This window comes from Garra rufa, chromosome 1, assembly GCF_049309525.1.
Source record: "Garra rufa chromosome 1, GarRuf1.0, whole genome shotgun sequence".
NCBI lineage: Eukaryota > Metazoa > Chordata > Actinopteri > Cypriniformes > Cyprinidae > Garra > Garra rufa.
The window spans coordinates 48,710,757-48,727,084 of record NC_133361.1 but is presented as its reverse complement, the minus strand read 5'-3'; the positions used below and the strand labels follow the sequence as shown (position 1 = coordinate 48,727,084).

The following is a 16,328-nucleotide window of genomic DNA, read 5'->3' as shown; positions in this document are numbered from 1 at the left end:
TAAACATGCAGCTTTTTACTTCACATGACGTTAATTGATGTATTGGAGTGATGTGGATTACTTGTTTGTTATGTATTGTTAATATGTTTTTTATCAGCTGTTTGGACTCTCATTCTGACGGCACCCATTCACTGCAGAGGATTATTGATGCAAATGATGTAATGCAAAATTTAAATCTTGGATGGCCTGAGGGTAAGTACATTTTCAGTTTCATTTTTGGGTGAACTATTCCTTTAAAAGCAAGCATCCTTCGGGACACATTTGGGCAATGTTTTATTTTTTAAATAGTTTCCTTAATCTGAGCGGTACAAGACTTTTCCTAAATTTGTCACCTGAACACACACACACAACAAATTGACTTGATTCAACAAAGTGAAGTGGTTGAAAAAATATTTCCTTAATTTGTCCTTCGTGGACAAAAATGGGCACCCATAGGAAATTAATGTAAAATACTAAAATTCAGAGCATTTTAATAATAATTTGTGCATAAAAAAAAATCTAACACAATGCAGGTCATACATAAACATAAATGAAGGGCTATACAACATTCTCAACATTTTCAACACTCACACTTGCACTGCAAACACACACATGAACACACAACCCCATATATAAAGCATTACATTTTTTTTTTTTTTTTTTGTCAAATAAAATCAGTCACTAACACCAGTGACTAAGCTTTTTTTCTGTTCCATTTTATTTTTTTGGGTTATTGAAATTTGATGTTTTTTCTTACAGATTTTTTTTCGGCTTACAGATTTCAGCCTATATGCAGCCATTCCAATTAATCTTTTTTTAATTATCTTTATACCATCATATGTCAACAAGATGTCACCAAAGTCACCAGAACTTACTGGAATTATTATTATTATTATTTTTACTGAAGTATAAGAAATATTAAATATAACATAACAATAAGCACATTTAATATAAAATATCGTATTTTAGAGGTAAATAAATAAAAAAATAAAAAAAAAATCACCAAAACATTGCATACAATTATTTTTGTAAATAGATTTTTATTTTATCGAAGACAGTGATGTGACATTTATTAAAAAAATGGGATCACACCTGAGACCTTCGTGCCCAAATTAACAAATTAAGGGCTGCTATACAAATGATGTTTGAGGGTTAATCAATGAAACGCTGAAAACGGCCGTCAAATGGCCCAAAACGTGAAAAGTTGCATATGAGCCTCGGCCGTCAGAGGGCGCATAGGAGCACTGCAACTCAAAGTCTCCCCCTCCCATCTGGGACAACAGGACTGAAAGAAGCGGAGCAGCCGTACTCGGGAAGGGAGTGGGCACCCGTGGTAACCGCACTTTGGAGCAGTCAGTCTTGTGCCATCCCGCAATGAAACATGGATGAACTGCTACTCAAGGAGGATCTGACGATGCCGCTGTAAGAATGCGTCCACCGCACACCTCCCGCTCTTTTTTTCTTGTTCTTTTCCTCTGTAGTGCTTGGAGGACGCTGGCGAAATCACTGCCGACCCCAGGACCAGTTGGTGAGTTTGATTTGAGATTGTAGCATCCGTGTTTGAATGTGGTATTTGTGTAGCGCAGAACGGAACATGGATTCGCGGCTTTATTATGTAACTGCCGCATTTGCGCTCTGCGATTTATCACGCTTCGTTGCTTTTGAGCACATTTACTTTAGAGCCTTATGGGAGTTACAGTTCGGAAACAAAAGATTTCAAACTGTTCGGCCCCTCAGATGACCCCGCCGTGTATCTGTAAAGTGAAGAAGTTAGTTAAACAGGCCCCGAGCTTCATAAAAACAGTTGTGAGTGGCATTCCTATCTTGATTTAAAAGAGTGTACATTATCTTACACCTAACTACATGCTAGAAAAGCTAGTATTGCTTCGTATTTTAAGCCCACTTCCATTAAGTTACTTCCATAAGAAATAAACAAGTACATTAGGTACATTGTTACTTGCCGGTCTCTTTAACCTCGGTAACGTTAGTTCATGATTATTTGTACGAATATGTATTTATTATGAAAGTATATAAAGGAGAGAGCATAGAAAGTTGTCTAATTTGTTTGTCAGTAAACATTTCTCACGTAAGTTTTATATTTGAAAGTTTGAGTAGGCATACTTTTAAAGTCTTTGCTAAAGCAAAATAGAAAATATCTATTTTTCTTACCTCGTATACGAAGGGAAAAAGTTATTTGAACACATGTTGACCATTTGTGACAACCTGCCCCAGTGGGAACCTGTCAAATCAAAATATCCACTTGTCAGCAGAGTATTATTGTTATATAACAGCAAGACTAAAAATACAAAATGTGGCATATAGAAATGTCAACACACTGTTTTGGTCAACAAATATTGCATTTAAGAGAAAAAAAAAACATTTCTGTAATTGGACTCATTGGAAACAATGGACTCATTGGAAACATTAACACTTTTTCCGTGTGGCAACTAGCCCCAGTCTGTGCTACTGAGAATAAATATGTATTTTTGTATTCTTAGGATCTGATGATGCAAAAAAGTCGAAATATTGAGAAAATCACATTTAAAGTTGTCCAAATGAAGTTCTTAACAATGCCTATTACTAATAAAAATTAAGTTTTGATATATTTATGGTAAAAAATTGACTAAATATCTTAATGAATTTTGGCATTTTTGGGTCATTTTGACCCATGCAATGTTTTTTTTTTTTTTGGCTATTTCTGCAAATATACCAATGCTACTTAAGACTGGTTTTGTGGTCCAGGGTCATGAATTATCTTTAACAATCTTAAAAAGCACTAGAAAATATCTTGAGTGTTGTTTAGGACAGTTTTATTACTCTGGTCTGGTGGCAGTTTGTCGCCACAGGACCAAGCGGATCTTTAGGAGCTGTTTGTGCAAACTCTTTTGTGAACCCCTTTTTCTTCCTCAGCAACTTCCGATGAATATTAATGTGGGCTTGAAGCTTCTTTTCTCTTATGTGCTCCATTGGTGCTTGTGCTAAGCAGCTCACAAACTCAGCCACATATATTTCGGCCTAAAAGTTCTTCCTTATCTCTGAGGCATTTAAATAGAGAAATTTAAAGAGAGTCTTTAAATACAGAATTTGAAACTTTGACTACAAGTATTTGTTTAGTCTTTTTTGTGGTTAGAATCTGTATCCTGCAAAGTCATTAGAGGTTTTTGACCAACATCAGAAGTTCATTACTGGCCCCTTTGAAGAGAGACCTAAAGGTGAAGCCACATCATAAAACCATGTGTGAGTTCCTAGTTCTAGAGCTAAGAAGGACCTGGGATGACGTTTTAAAAAGTCTGGGATGCTTTTATCCATGTTTTATTGCAACGCAGTCTACTGGAAAAGGCTCCGCTGACTAAGCGCTCCTTGTTGTGCTGATAGAAAACATTTAAGTCAGAGTCAGTCAAAAACATGTGAAGGTTTTCCTCAAAGTTACAGACAAATACATAACATTATTAGCCAAGAATAGATCAAGGAATAAAGGCACAAGCACCAAAGTGCATTATCATTCCAGTTTTATGCACATATTAAGTATGTCATACATATTAATAAGTTGTTTTTGAATTTTAATTTGTTTGGGAAGCAGATAAGAGATAACCAGAGTTAACCAGTAGGAGATAATGTTATTCAACACATTAGTTTGTGTTTGTCTTGAAATCTATCTATCTATCTATCTATCTATCTATCTATCTATCTATCTATCTATCTATCTATCTATCTATCTATCTATCTATCTATCTATCTATCTATCTATCTATCAAGTTTGCCATACAAATCTGACCCATGCTCCGAAGACTGAAGAGTATTTAAATGTAAATTATTATGAATAATTATAATCATGTATTGCTGTTAGATTGGGAAGACAGCAGCTAATTACCGCAGCATGACTCATTTTCCAGCATCATTATTTTCTTGGACTTTCTACATCCTGTTTTTTTTTTCCTCCAAAGTCTGCACTTTTTTAAGTGTGATATTGTCAAGCTAAAATGAAGCAATTCTTCTTCTTCTTCAAGAATTACGAGTCCAATGTGGTCAACTCAGCATCTAAACACAATAGCAGGATGGCAGAGCAGTTTCCTGTTACTTCTTTAGTTTCATCATGATGTTCAGGAAATTTGACACTGATCTTTACCCACATTTTTTTTGTGTACATAGATTTTTTTTTAAACAGATATATTTGTCATGATCTTGCATCTCCTTAAAGAAGAAGTTCACTTCCAGAATAAAAGCAACTTCCTGATAATTTCCCCATATCCAAGATGTTCATGTCTTTCTTTATTCAGTCAAAAATCAATTATTTTTTTAAGGAAAACATTTCAGGACTTATAGTCTCCATATCATGGATTTCTATGGTGGCCAATGGTTCAAAGGCCTCTACACAATCTCAGTCGAGGAATAAGGGTTTTCTTTAAAAAATTACAATTTATTTACTTTTTAACCACAAATCTGTGTACTTTGGCTCAAAGAGGTAGGTCAGGCCAAAAAACTCCATCACACTTTCTACTCCAACTTCAGAATCATCTGACATGGTTGTCTACCTCTTTTAAAGGCATTTTGCTTTCTTCGTACATTCGCTTTGTAAACACTGGGTCGGTACTTCCGCCTATGTCACACACGCGTGACATTTCCAACATAATTATGTAATGTGTAAGGTCAGGCTGGTTCAAGACGAGCATTTGTGGTTAAAAAGTATATACATTTTTATTGTTTTAAGAAAATGACCCATCATTTCACTAGACAAGACCCTTATTCCTTGACTGGGATCGTGTAGAGCACTTTGAAACTGCAGTTTGGACCTTCACATCGTTGGCCACCATAGAAGTCCACAATACAGAGAAAAATCCTGGAATGTTTTTCTCAAAAACCTTAATTTCTTTGCAACTGAAGAAAAAAAGACATGAACATCTTGGATGACATGGACGTGAGTACATTATCAGGACATTTTTATTCTGGAAGTGAACTTCTCCTTTATGCAGCATATCTTTACAGCTGTGAGCTAAAGGGTTGTGTGAATCGCAATAAGGCATCAGATGTTTGCTACTGACACTGTGCAAAGTATCTACCAGAGCGTGAAATATTGTTATCCTGATGGGTTTTTGCAGTGGCACGGCATGCACATCACCGTCCTAATCAAGCTGACACCTAGAGCCGCCACCTCTGATTTGGGACAAAGGCCTTGCGAGGGTAGGCCAGCCAAGACACTAATGCAAACTGACTGCTGGAGATTTTGGTGCATCCGTCTGTGCCTTTAGGCAGGTGTTGACCCTGCCTCGTTTTGCACAGTTTGAAAAACAGCTGTACAGTTACTCATATAATGGTTTTGGGCCGATATTCAAGTCAGAACAGGGACGGTTTAGCCTAATTGAAAAGCTTGAAAAGAGCTGTTTTGCTCTTCTCTTTTGTCTTGCATTCATGATTGTATAGGATAATGTCCAGTCACCACATACTGAGTCATTGCATTGTCAACTTCCAGTAGATTTCATGAGATTCCCCTTAAGGGGGTATTACATCCTTCTTGTCTCATAGAAAAACAAGTGTTGCCATGACAGCGCTTGTTTGAGTGCTGCCCCGGCTTGCCACTCTAGGCTTTTATTTGGGACACAATTGCGGCATTGTGCTGCATGACGCTTTTAGTAGATGTCATTGAATTTTGGAACCTGTATGACTTCATAGAACTTCACTGAAATCAAATCAGCCATGATATCAATTATAGTCAGTTTATAATAGAGTGCAACAGTCGAGTTGGTGAAGGATTTATCCCATTAATTTTCTCTATAGGGAAATTGACTGTTAATGATTTTTTAATTGATTAATTTTTAATAACCTTTAAATCTTTAAAGGGAACCCCAGGTATTAAGACTTGCTTAAATATAGCGTAAATAATGTCTTTTACTGAAATATGTAGTAGAACATCCATGAAAGTTTTAAATTATTTCTATAAATTATTATAAATTCGCATCGTTTTATACATATTTTGGACTATGGGGGGTGCCATTATTTTACCGCAACACAACTCCGAAAATAAAATAATGATATGACAAAACATTTAGGTTGGCATTAGGTTGTAATTTTCAGTCTAAGGGCAACAAGAGAAGTGATATAAGTCTATACTGCTTTCCTAGCGATAAGAAAAGGAGAAAAGAATGGGAAGATGCTAGGGTTGTGACGATGAGGAAATTTCCCCACCGGTTAATCGGCACGTGACAACACCGGTAATACCGGTATCACCGTGGGGGTGGGGTTTCCTCTTTTTTCTGCTTTTAAATAGCTTATAAATGCGTGCGTATTATACTTTCACTTTCAGTTTTGCGGGAATTGGCAATTCGGCGTCAATTGTTTTAATGGACGGCAACGAAACTACAAAAAAAACAACAACTTTGAACCCAAAATATTGCCAAACAGGTGCTTTTGGACACTAAATCGTCCGCCATTCTCTTTCTGTAAATTCGACTCCTCGCACAGATAATTAACACGGCCAATTCACCATCAGCAATCACACTCCGTATCCAAGCACTACAAGAGAATCCCTTTAAATAGCCAACCAGTCTTACCTTCATCATCTCTTGTTTTCAGCATCCCTCTCCCTGGGCAGGGGGAGTGCCCCGTGCTCGGCCAAACATGCTTAACTTTTACGCTGTTTATTATATGTAAGCGCGAACTCCTCACATGATAAATGAAATATGACGCATTGTAGCTATGTTCAGTTTTTAATTATATTGCATGCTCTCGTCTTAAGTAAATTATTTAGAATGATATTTTCCATTCAATTCAAATAAATATTTAATAAAAAAACGAATACTTAAAAAAAAAAAAAAAAAAAGTGGAGACGGTGTCACGTTGGAAAAGTGATGTCACCGGTGTTGCATCTTAAAACCGGTAACACCGTCAACACCGTCTATCGTGGCAAGCCTAGAAGATGCCTGTGAGTGAATAAAAAGACCTGTGTCTTTGTTCTCTCCACTTTAGCCCTGATGGCCTTTGAGGCTTTTAATAGACCACAGCTACTGAAAGAGCTTACAGACGGCAGAGACAAGAAACGCTAGATGCCATCCTGGCAGGATGTATACATGGCGATAGTGTTGGGCGATATGCTCAATTTTCATATCGCCCTATCGTCAGCCTGAGAGATCGCCGATACACGATACTATCGTGCTAATTTAATTAATTATCTATGTACTAAATTCCTTATTCGTTTTGTAAAGGTAGACTTTCTTTTGGCATATGATTAAGTTGTGCGTGTACAGAGCGCTGACTGTAATTCTGCCGGAGTTGTTCAAGTTACTTTCGGTTTCATTCTCTGCTATGGTCAGTGAGTGAGTTGTAAATGTGCGTGCCAGAATGTAAATGAATGAATCTTTCTTTACCCGTCATATTGCGATAATGTTACCGCTGTATGTCTGACCGTTATCATCAGGTGATGTTGTAGTTCAGTTCATATTGAATCATGCGGAGAAGAGATGCGCGTGTAATTCACGTGCGTATGTTTAGCGCCATCTGATCGCATCGTAATTCTAATTAACGCCTATAGACGTTACTGAGATGACTGTTTATGTTTACTATATACAGACTGATTATGATACATCGTAATTAATTCAGCCTGAACCAGGTTTTACTACCTCTGTTATCCTAATGACTGCAATGCTAATATAATATAACACTCCCTTTAGAATCTACCACCGTACTGTATGATGAAAATCTCCCATTTTCACTGCACGAGGTGCGTTAAGGCGCTGTGGCCTCTCTGTGCGTGTGTTTATACCGCGGCAAGTTTCTGAAGCATCCTAGAACAGACTCTCTGTGCTGCATTGCTAATGTTAAGTTCTTTGTTGACGGATAATAATAATAATAATAATCGTCTAACTATCGTCAAAGGCATCAGCAACAGGCGATATCTCTGACTATCGTCGATACACGATACTATCGTCTATCGGCACAACCCTACATGGCGACACTTGTCATGATGCCGCAGCCACTAAAGGAGTTTCTCAGTGTGGATTTCACTCGATATCTGGGGGCATTTAGACTCCTTGTTGGAAAATCAAAGGTATGGCATTTGGTTTAAGCCTACGCTTACATCAATCGCCAACTATAAGCTCTTTCAGTAGCTGTGGTCATCATATCAGTATTTTATTTTCCGATTTGTGTTGCAGGAAAAATAGCAACAGGTAGCGCCAGTAGCTCACCAAGGCATTTCACGCCATAATGGCGCCCCCCATAGTATGTATAAAACGATGTGAATTTTTTTTAATAACATAAATCTTTCATGGGTTTTATACTACATATTTCAGTAAGATACATAATTTACAATAAAATAAACCATACAATTCTTAATACCCCGGGTTCCCTTAAAAGACTGACCTACTGAGCAACAAGGCTGTTGATTGATAGTATAAACTTGTGACATTTTGTGGTGACTGTGCTTTAAAATTAAATAATTATAACCTTTGAATTTTTGAAAGGTTTTGAATATAGACTACGATCCCCATTCACATGGATCTGTGAAAATAATTAAAATGCTATATTATGCATGCAATGTAAGTAGTTCACTTCGCAAAGGACCTCGCACATGCCTGTAGACAGTATTGTTTTTTAAAAATAGCACAATGAAATCCATTTTGACCCTTCGCAGGGAGTTTAATTGACAAGCGATCTGACCAATTATAACGCAGAATCTGCCATTTTTGTCAATCAAACAAACCAGACAGGAGAGTTGATTAAAGTCAGTGGACTTGAACTTGAAAAAATGGTGTGTATTGACGTCTTTCCGCAATGGAAACAAGATACCTTCTGATGTTCATTCATGTTTATTTTTTGGTATGACTAGTAAAGAGAAAGAGATGATCGGTGCTACAATCTGTCACGACACCTTATAGAGCCACAAAATGGTATTTATTGTTTAAATTTCTATTAAAAAATTACAATTTTAAAGCAGAGACCTGTCTTGTTGGCGCATTGTCAGTGTCCTCTTTATTCCGAAATGTATTTTCCAGTGCATGAGAACATGATGTGTTCTGTGAGAGCGCCATGGCTTGTTGGACATAGCAACAGTAACGAAGAGGGGTGAGTCTTTGGGAAGGGTCAATTGTGCTGATGATTCAAAAGGCGTTTTCAGTAACTGCAACAGATGTTGTCAATAGAGTGTTGCTTTTGTTGAAAACGGCCCATTAACCACCATAAGGATAGATGTGAAGTGAGCTGAATTCTGTTTTAGTCTGAATTTGCAAATTTAAAGCACCTGTATGTGCTTTGGCAGGTCACAGAAAGGTCTTTCTATGGTGATGTCATGTGCTTTGACAGCAGATCTTTTATTTAAGGCTCTTTACAGCATGGACTGTTTGTGGGCGGAAGGGTACAGTATAGCTTAGCAGGATTTTCTGGTTACACGGGCCGTCACAACTTTAAGGAGTGTGCGTCTGGCCATCAGCCCACCATGAACTCCCCGGACAGCTGTTCAAAGGTAGGAATTTCTTTGTTGACACCAGACACCCTATAACGCTCAGAGGAAACGGCAGATTTATCAGCAGCAGAGCCCCTGTAAACCTGACCTCTGAGGAGATCCTGCTTCACATCATCGCAATGTGTCCAGATATTTTGATTGGTGGGCGTAAAAAGCTTTAGGAAAAGAACGCATGAAAAATTGGAGATTACATCATCTACTTTAAACCCAAAATAGGCCATAAAACACAAACCAGCCAGACGTCTTCTAGTGTAGCAGTAGAGGCTTGTTTATAAAGTTAAGTCTGTGTTTTGCTCAGTTTATTGTGTCTAATATGAGTTTAGCGATGTTTTGAAACAGTAATCTGGATTAGGCTTTAGGTTCCTAATTTTGCTTGTAATCCTTTTGGTCATGCCATACTGTTAACAGACTGTTACAGTTACTGTTTGGCAGCATATTTGGTGAAAATGAATAAATGTAGTAATCAGAGGAACGATTCTATCACATGATAATACGTTGCATTTGGTTGCATGCTTGGGTGGGAAAAATTAGCTCTGGCTTAATGGTAATGTTTCCAAATGTTAAGCCTGGTTTTACTTTTATTCTTGATAGGTTTCTTCTGAAGAAGCCTTGTTGTACTTGAGAAATTGTCTCAATATTTTTTCTTCTTTTAAGTGCCTACCACTGAGAGATAAAGTGAGCAGTCTTGTGAATTTCAGGCGTGACATTTCAGACATTTCCTCTCATCAAGCAGTGCTGAAGTCTATAAATTTCCTGAGCAACAATGGTTTCATTAGAGCTGAGTCAACACATTTCTGCTGTGCTTTTCCTCTCCAGGGTTGTATCAACACCTTTAGAGCCCTTAGAAGATTATTTTTTCCTTTCCAGCAAAATCTTGCACTTTGGATGACTGGTATGTTTTTGCAGCCCTTTAAATCTGTAAAGATGCCAGAGCGTACAAGCTAAACATGTACCTAGTCAGACCTTGAGCTATTTTATCTTACATTGAATTTTTCTCAGATCCCAGCAGCATTTTTCCCTTAGCTGCTTGGATATTTTCTTCACATAACATCCAAGATGCTGTAAATATCTGCAAAAGCTCCTGAATCCTGGTTCATAAGCGTCTCATGAGGTTGCCTAGAGGAGACAGGAGTCCGCATGCATCTCAAGTGTTATCACATGAAGAGTGGATGTGCTCCAGTTTTAGCAGAGAAATGAATAAGCAGGATCTTTGTTAGATGTTTTTTTTTTTTTTTTGTCTGATTGTTGCATAACGTGTTGTCCTGCTGAGCAGGACCTGGGTTACTGTTTTCCTGGGCTAAGGACATTGTCCAGCTGGTGCTGGGGAAAAGGTGAGGCTTTTGACAGTGATTTATGAGTTGTTCTATATCTCTGATTCAGGACTCTCCAAACTGTTTTATACAGATGGAGAGATGAGAGTTTGCTCTTCATAACACAGATGCACACACAACAAGGGCAACTTTTTGCCACAGGTATTTTGTATTTTTTAGTTATTGTATTTATTATTTTAATACATTTTTATTGTTGTTTAATTTTAAATTAATTCATTGTCATCACAGATTGATCATTCATCACAGAACATTGTCACTAGCCAAATATAAGGCCCTATGAAATCAGTTTTATATTTTCGCAAATTCCATTTTATTTTTTCCCAAAATCCAATTTTTTCTCTGTTTATATTTTTCAAGACTGTTTTAATGGTTAAATTGGTTAAAAATTAAATTGCATTATCAAAAAACACGTCTAATTCATTGAAATCATGAAACCTACACAGTTTAACAGCAGTTTATTAAGCAAGTTTTTTTGTTGTGTTTTCCATTCATTTTTAATTTATTTTTCTTTTTTCAGAAATTTCTTTTTTCCTCCTTTAGCAATCCAATGTGTTTTTGTAAGAAAAATATCCAGATTTAAAATGTAAGAATCACTTTAATCTAGTTTGCTGCTTTGGGAAGGGGTGCGGCACGGCGGAACGCGGTCTACGCTGTTTGCCAATCGCAACGCAGTGGGACCGCTGACCAATCACAACACATTTGGTTTTTCGGAAGGCGGAACCCGGAACTAATCGAGCCGTTTGTGCCAGCCTGGGGAGAAAGCTATTCTAATAATGTAAATTATGTGAAAAATAATGCGTTTTTCGAACCACCAAGCATGAGAGCATGTTCAAGTACACCCCCAAAACAAAATAAAGACTTTGTAAAAGAGCATAATAGGACCCATTTAAGTCACAATTTCTTCAAGTTAAACCGAAGTTTTATTTTAACTGGTTGCTGTTAAGACCTTTAATTTTCTGATTGTATATGATATGTGACAAAGTGATTCTCAGAGCCGTTTTAGAGATTATGTTTATGTGTTCATGTAGTCATATATCGAGGTGGCAGAAGCTAAAAGCACCGCAAGCATCATGCCCACTTCAGTTTGTGTGTAGTAAATGAAACTGTGCCATTAATTCACACAGAGACATGCAGAACATACAGGATTCATATTTAAATAGTATTTTGGAGCTTAAAACAAACACTAGTCCATTTTGATTTAAGTGTACTGACCTATTTTTTATTTATTCATCCTCAATTTGGCAAATTCTGTGACATTCCACGTTTATATTCCATTTTTATAACTGGATTCCGTGATTCTGTCCACAAAATAATAATACAAGTAATCATTCACAAAATCATATGTACGACACATCATGATTTTGTTTCTTAGATTTTGATTTGGTGGCTTTTTATGCGAACAAATTCATTTGAATAGAGCACGTCACTTCAGCAACTGCAAGGTGTTTTATTCATACAAATAACTGAAACTATGTATTATTTCATATGTATGTATTATGTTCTGGCTAGGGGTGGAGCCGAACCCGAATACGGTATTCGGAAAGGCACAAATAACGTGTTTTTTACGAATACTTATTTCGAACAAATACTTTAAAAAATATTTGTATTCGGGAACAAGAAAAACTTTATATCAAAAAGCTGCGTTTCCTCATGAGACCGCAGTCAGTGCATGCCCGCGTGAGTGAGTGACATTCAGGAGTCGGGGGGTGGGGTTAAAAGAGGTTGAGACACAGGCTGCTACACACAGAAACAGAGAAGACTCGGCTGGGTGAAAAAAGACTTCACTGCATCACTATTTTTGATTAATAGATTTTTGTACCTTAACTGGGTTCTGGAGGCAGTTTATAGCTTTTGGGAAGCAGAGTTTGATCGGGAGATGAAGTTCGGACCGGACACGGTGCTACGCACTCGTTTTTTCCAGGCGCGTCCGTGCCGCGTCCAGATAAATACATCTCAACTTTTCAGAATGCCACAAGCGCAGCGCAGGTCATGTGACCAGAACCAACCAATCAGCTTCACCCTTTCCCTTAATAACATTGAAAAACAGCCAAGTTGGAGGAACAGCTTATCATATCTGTACAGGAATAACCATTTTAAAATAAATTTAATAGCAGAGCTACTGCAAGCGATTTTTAATGCTGGAAATCCATTTATGCTTTGCTGAAGCTTCCGAGTCTTCGTTGAGAGATCAGGTCATGGTTGCTTAGCAACGGCAGACGCCACGGGAAAGAAGTTAATTCATAAGAAGAACAGTTCTTTTAAGTATTATTTGTTTTTATTCTGTCTGTTCAGCGTCCTCCAACAAGGACGGGTGGTGGTGGGGTTCATAATGTTCACAATGGTATTTTATTAGTTGTTGGTTTAACCATGGATGAGGTAATGGCTGTTATGTTATTTTCTTTTCAATGGCGTTCCTTGTTACATGTTCAAAAACATCAACCAATATTGCATATACATAATTATTATAATGGATATAATTAAAGAATACTTACACTATAACGTAAATTATAAGTGTAACGCACAAAAAAAAGCAGGATTTTACTAGGGCTGTCGCGGTTAAGGAATTTCCCTTGCGGTAATTTTGAGTGGCTCAGTAGCGCGGTATGCGGTATTACCGCCATATAATTGTGTGTAGGCTGTTACAATGTAAGGTCATATTCAGAAATCAATAAACCGAAACCAAATCGCGTTGATATATGAAGTGAAGTAAACAGTACTTACATAGAAACCTAGCCAGAAAGAAATGCAAATTTTGAAGAAAAATGTCAGACATACTTAGAGGCTTTGCATCTGAAATCTTCGTGTATATAACAGTTAGCGCGTACCCTCTCGAGTCTGACTGGACAAGAGACTTTCTGTCAGTATTTCACCTGCGTGTTTTAGGCGAGCTGTCAGTCAGTGCAGTTTCATTGTTACGCCACAAGATGGAGGCAAGAGATCTTTGAGTAAGTCTTTAATCCGTTCATTCAACTATACGTTCAAAAACGCTTATTTATTCAAAGAGAGACGTAATGAAACACGATGTTAAAATCATTTCAACTTTAATCGCCACTTTTAAAGGCTCAGCTGACCAGCAGAGCACCGATGTTAATACAGAGATTTCACTTTCCTTGGACATGACAAGCTAGTTTCACATACATACCTGACTCGATCTGAAAGACAGACGCAGGTAATCGCACAAGCTCAGTCGATCTCTCTCTCATTCGCTGTCTGTTTAGGCTTGTTAAGTGCATATCTACTGAGCCTCATAATAAACACATTATGTTATCATTACTAACTTATTACTAATTTAATATTCAGCGCACAGGCATTAAGTGAGAAGGGCAAATCCTTAGGAAAAAAAGAAAACAGGCAAATATCGCGGTTGCTGCGGTTGTTGCATTCCTCTGCGGTTATGCACGTCAATAGCGCGGTATTGCGATATTGCGGTTATCGCGACAGCCCTAGATTTTACACCTATTTTGAATTTTACTCGAATACAAATACAAATACAAATACTTTTCCCCCCTCAACAAATACAAATACAGATACAAATACCGGCTGCTTTGCACACCCCTAGTTCTGGCCAAACCTTTTCTTGCATTTGGTGCTGAGTGAGTGTTAATTTTGGACCCTGCTACCGCACATACATCAGTGCCTGTGTTTATTCAGCCCTCACAGTAAGGCTACGGCCACACTGCCTTCATGTCTGAGACTTTGTAAGCATCCCAGCGAAACCCAGTGGTTTTGGCCAGCAAGGCTCCTGTCATGCAGACATTCCTGCTTGGCTGTTAACACATCATCTGCCTGTCTGAAAAAACAACAGGGTGGTCTGGAACCATCGGTGACACCAGGACCACCTGTCAGCAAATTAATTACACCTTTTTTGCCTTGGTGTACCATGGAGATATAGAGTAGATATTTGTCTTGTAGGATTTCCCCAGTTTCCCATTGACGTTACACTTGCTTGAACAATGAGGCTTTCTAATTTAAAACCCAATGGTGTCATTGTTTGGCAGTGGAACACATTTACAAGAGATGTAGAGAGGAAAGATTCACAAATCCTTCAGTTAAGCTCTTGCAACATCAACAACACCATTTAACTTCTAAAGAGGCTAAAAAAGCTGATTGGTTAATATTGCTAATTGTGCCATTTAAAATGTTTATGGTCCATTAAGTGTTATTTAATTGCAAAGAAGACATTTCAGCAGGGTAGAAATGTTTGTTTTTGTTTGAAACATTTATTATTCAGAAGTGAGACTTTGCTAACTTCTGGCAAATGTCCCACAGCACTTCAGTCAGTGCTGTGGTCTCCGTTCAGTCTCATCAGCTGCCTATAACATAGACACTCAGCCTGCAGGAAAACACTGCTCCTGACTGCCGCTGTGTTCAGGGATACGTGGAAGAGATTTCGTTCTCTAATACAAGCAAATGAAGTGCTGTTTGTTTAAAGAGACGATTACAGTGGACAGGACTAAACATGGAAAGAGTGGAAAAATGTTTCGTTTTCACCTTCCACTCAAAGGTAGATAAATATTTATATTTGCCAGATTTATGTTTTAGTTTTCGGTAAACATTCGGTTCTAGTGAAATAAAAGTTATTCTGTGAGTCTGAGAACTTTTATGTCACAGAAAAACTTCCTGGAGTATTTGCGTCTTGCACTTTGATTCAAACAATAGACAGGAAGTGGAATTGTGTACAGGAAATCCCGGTGGTTGAGTGGAAGTGAAGATTCTTTGAATTCGGTTAATGTTCATGTATCATGTATCATGTATGTGTAATATAAAAAATGTGTATTATTATGAATAGAAAAATATTATAAATACATTAGTATTATAAATATATTCAAGCCTTTGTCACCTTTTTCAATTAATTTTTTTTTTTTTTTTTTTAAAGACTGTTTTCTATGGAAGCCTGTTTCCGCCACTGAATAAAAAATAAAAAAGTTAATTGTGAATTTTTTATCAATTCTGACTTTATTTCTTGGAATTGCATTATATAAACTTGCAATTCTGACTTTTTATTTTAGAATTGTGGGATATAAACTGGCAGTTGCAAGTTATAAAGTAAGAATTGTGTGATATAAACTCACAATTATGAGAGAAATAACGTCAGAATTGCGAGTTTGTATCACACACTTCTAAGAATTTGTGTAATGTAAACTCGCAATTGTGAGAAAAAAATGTTGGATGAAAAGTCACAATTACCTTTTTTTTTAAAAATATTCAGTGGTGGAAGTGGGTTTCTATAGTTTTGTAATTTAATGTATTTTAAAATGTAATTTATTCCTGTGATGACAAAACATTTTTTAGGGAATATTAAAGATTTTTTTAGCTGTCATTGGTGCTCAAAATTCATTTCTTATTATTATCAATATTGAATTGATAACAGATGTGCTGCATAATTTCTGTGTGGAAACCGATACATTTTAGTTCATTAATCTTCGATAATCATATTTTTGCAATAGAAATCTTTTGGAACCTATTTGTCTTTACTGTCACTTTTGATATCTCTATTAAGATATTTCAAGAATGCTTTTCAGGCCAGCTGTTTATTGTCCTTCTCTGTTCTAGTCCTTCTTGCTCCA

General features: G+C 37.1%; 1 protein-coding gene across 1 annotated transcript in view; it reads left to right on the top strand.

The window, feature by feature from the left end:
* The first annotated feature begins 1,260 nt into the window (after positions 1-1,260).
* fam171a2a (family with sequence similarity 171 member A2a) overlaps positions 1,261-16,328 on the top strand; it is a 47,680-nt gene continuing 32,612 nt past the window's right edge. The window contains exon 1 of the mRNA XM_073842173.1: positions 1,261-1,507. Coding sequence (XP_073698274.1) covers positions 1,408-1,507 — 100 coding nt within the window. The 5' untranslated portion in view covers positions 1,261-1,407. The remainder of the gene's footprint in view (positions 1,508-16,328) is intronic.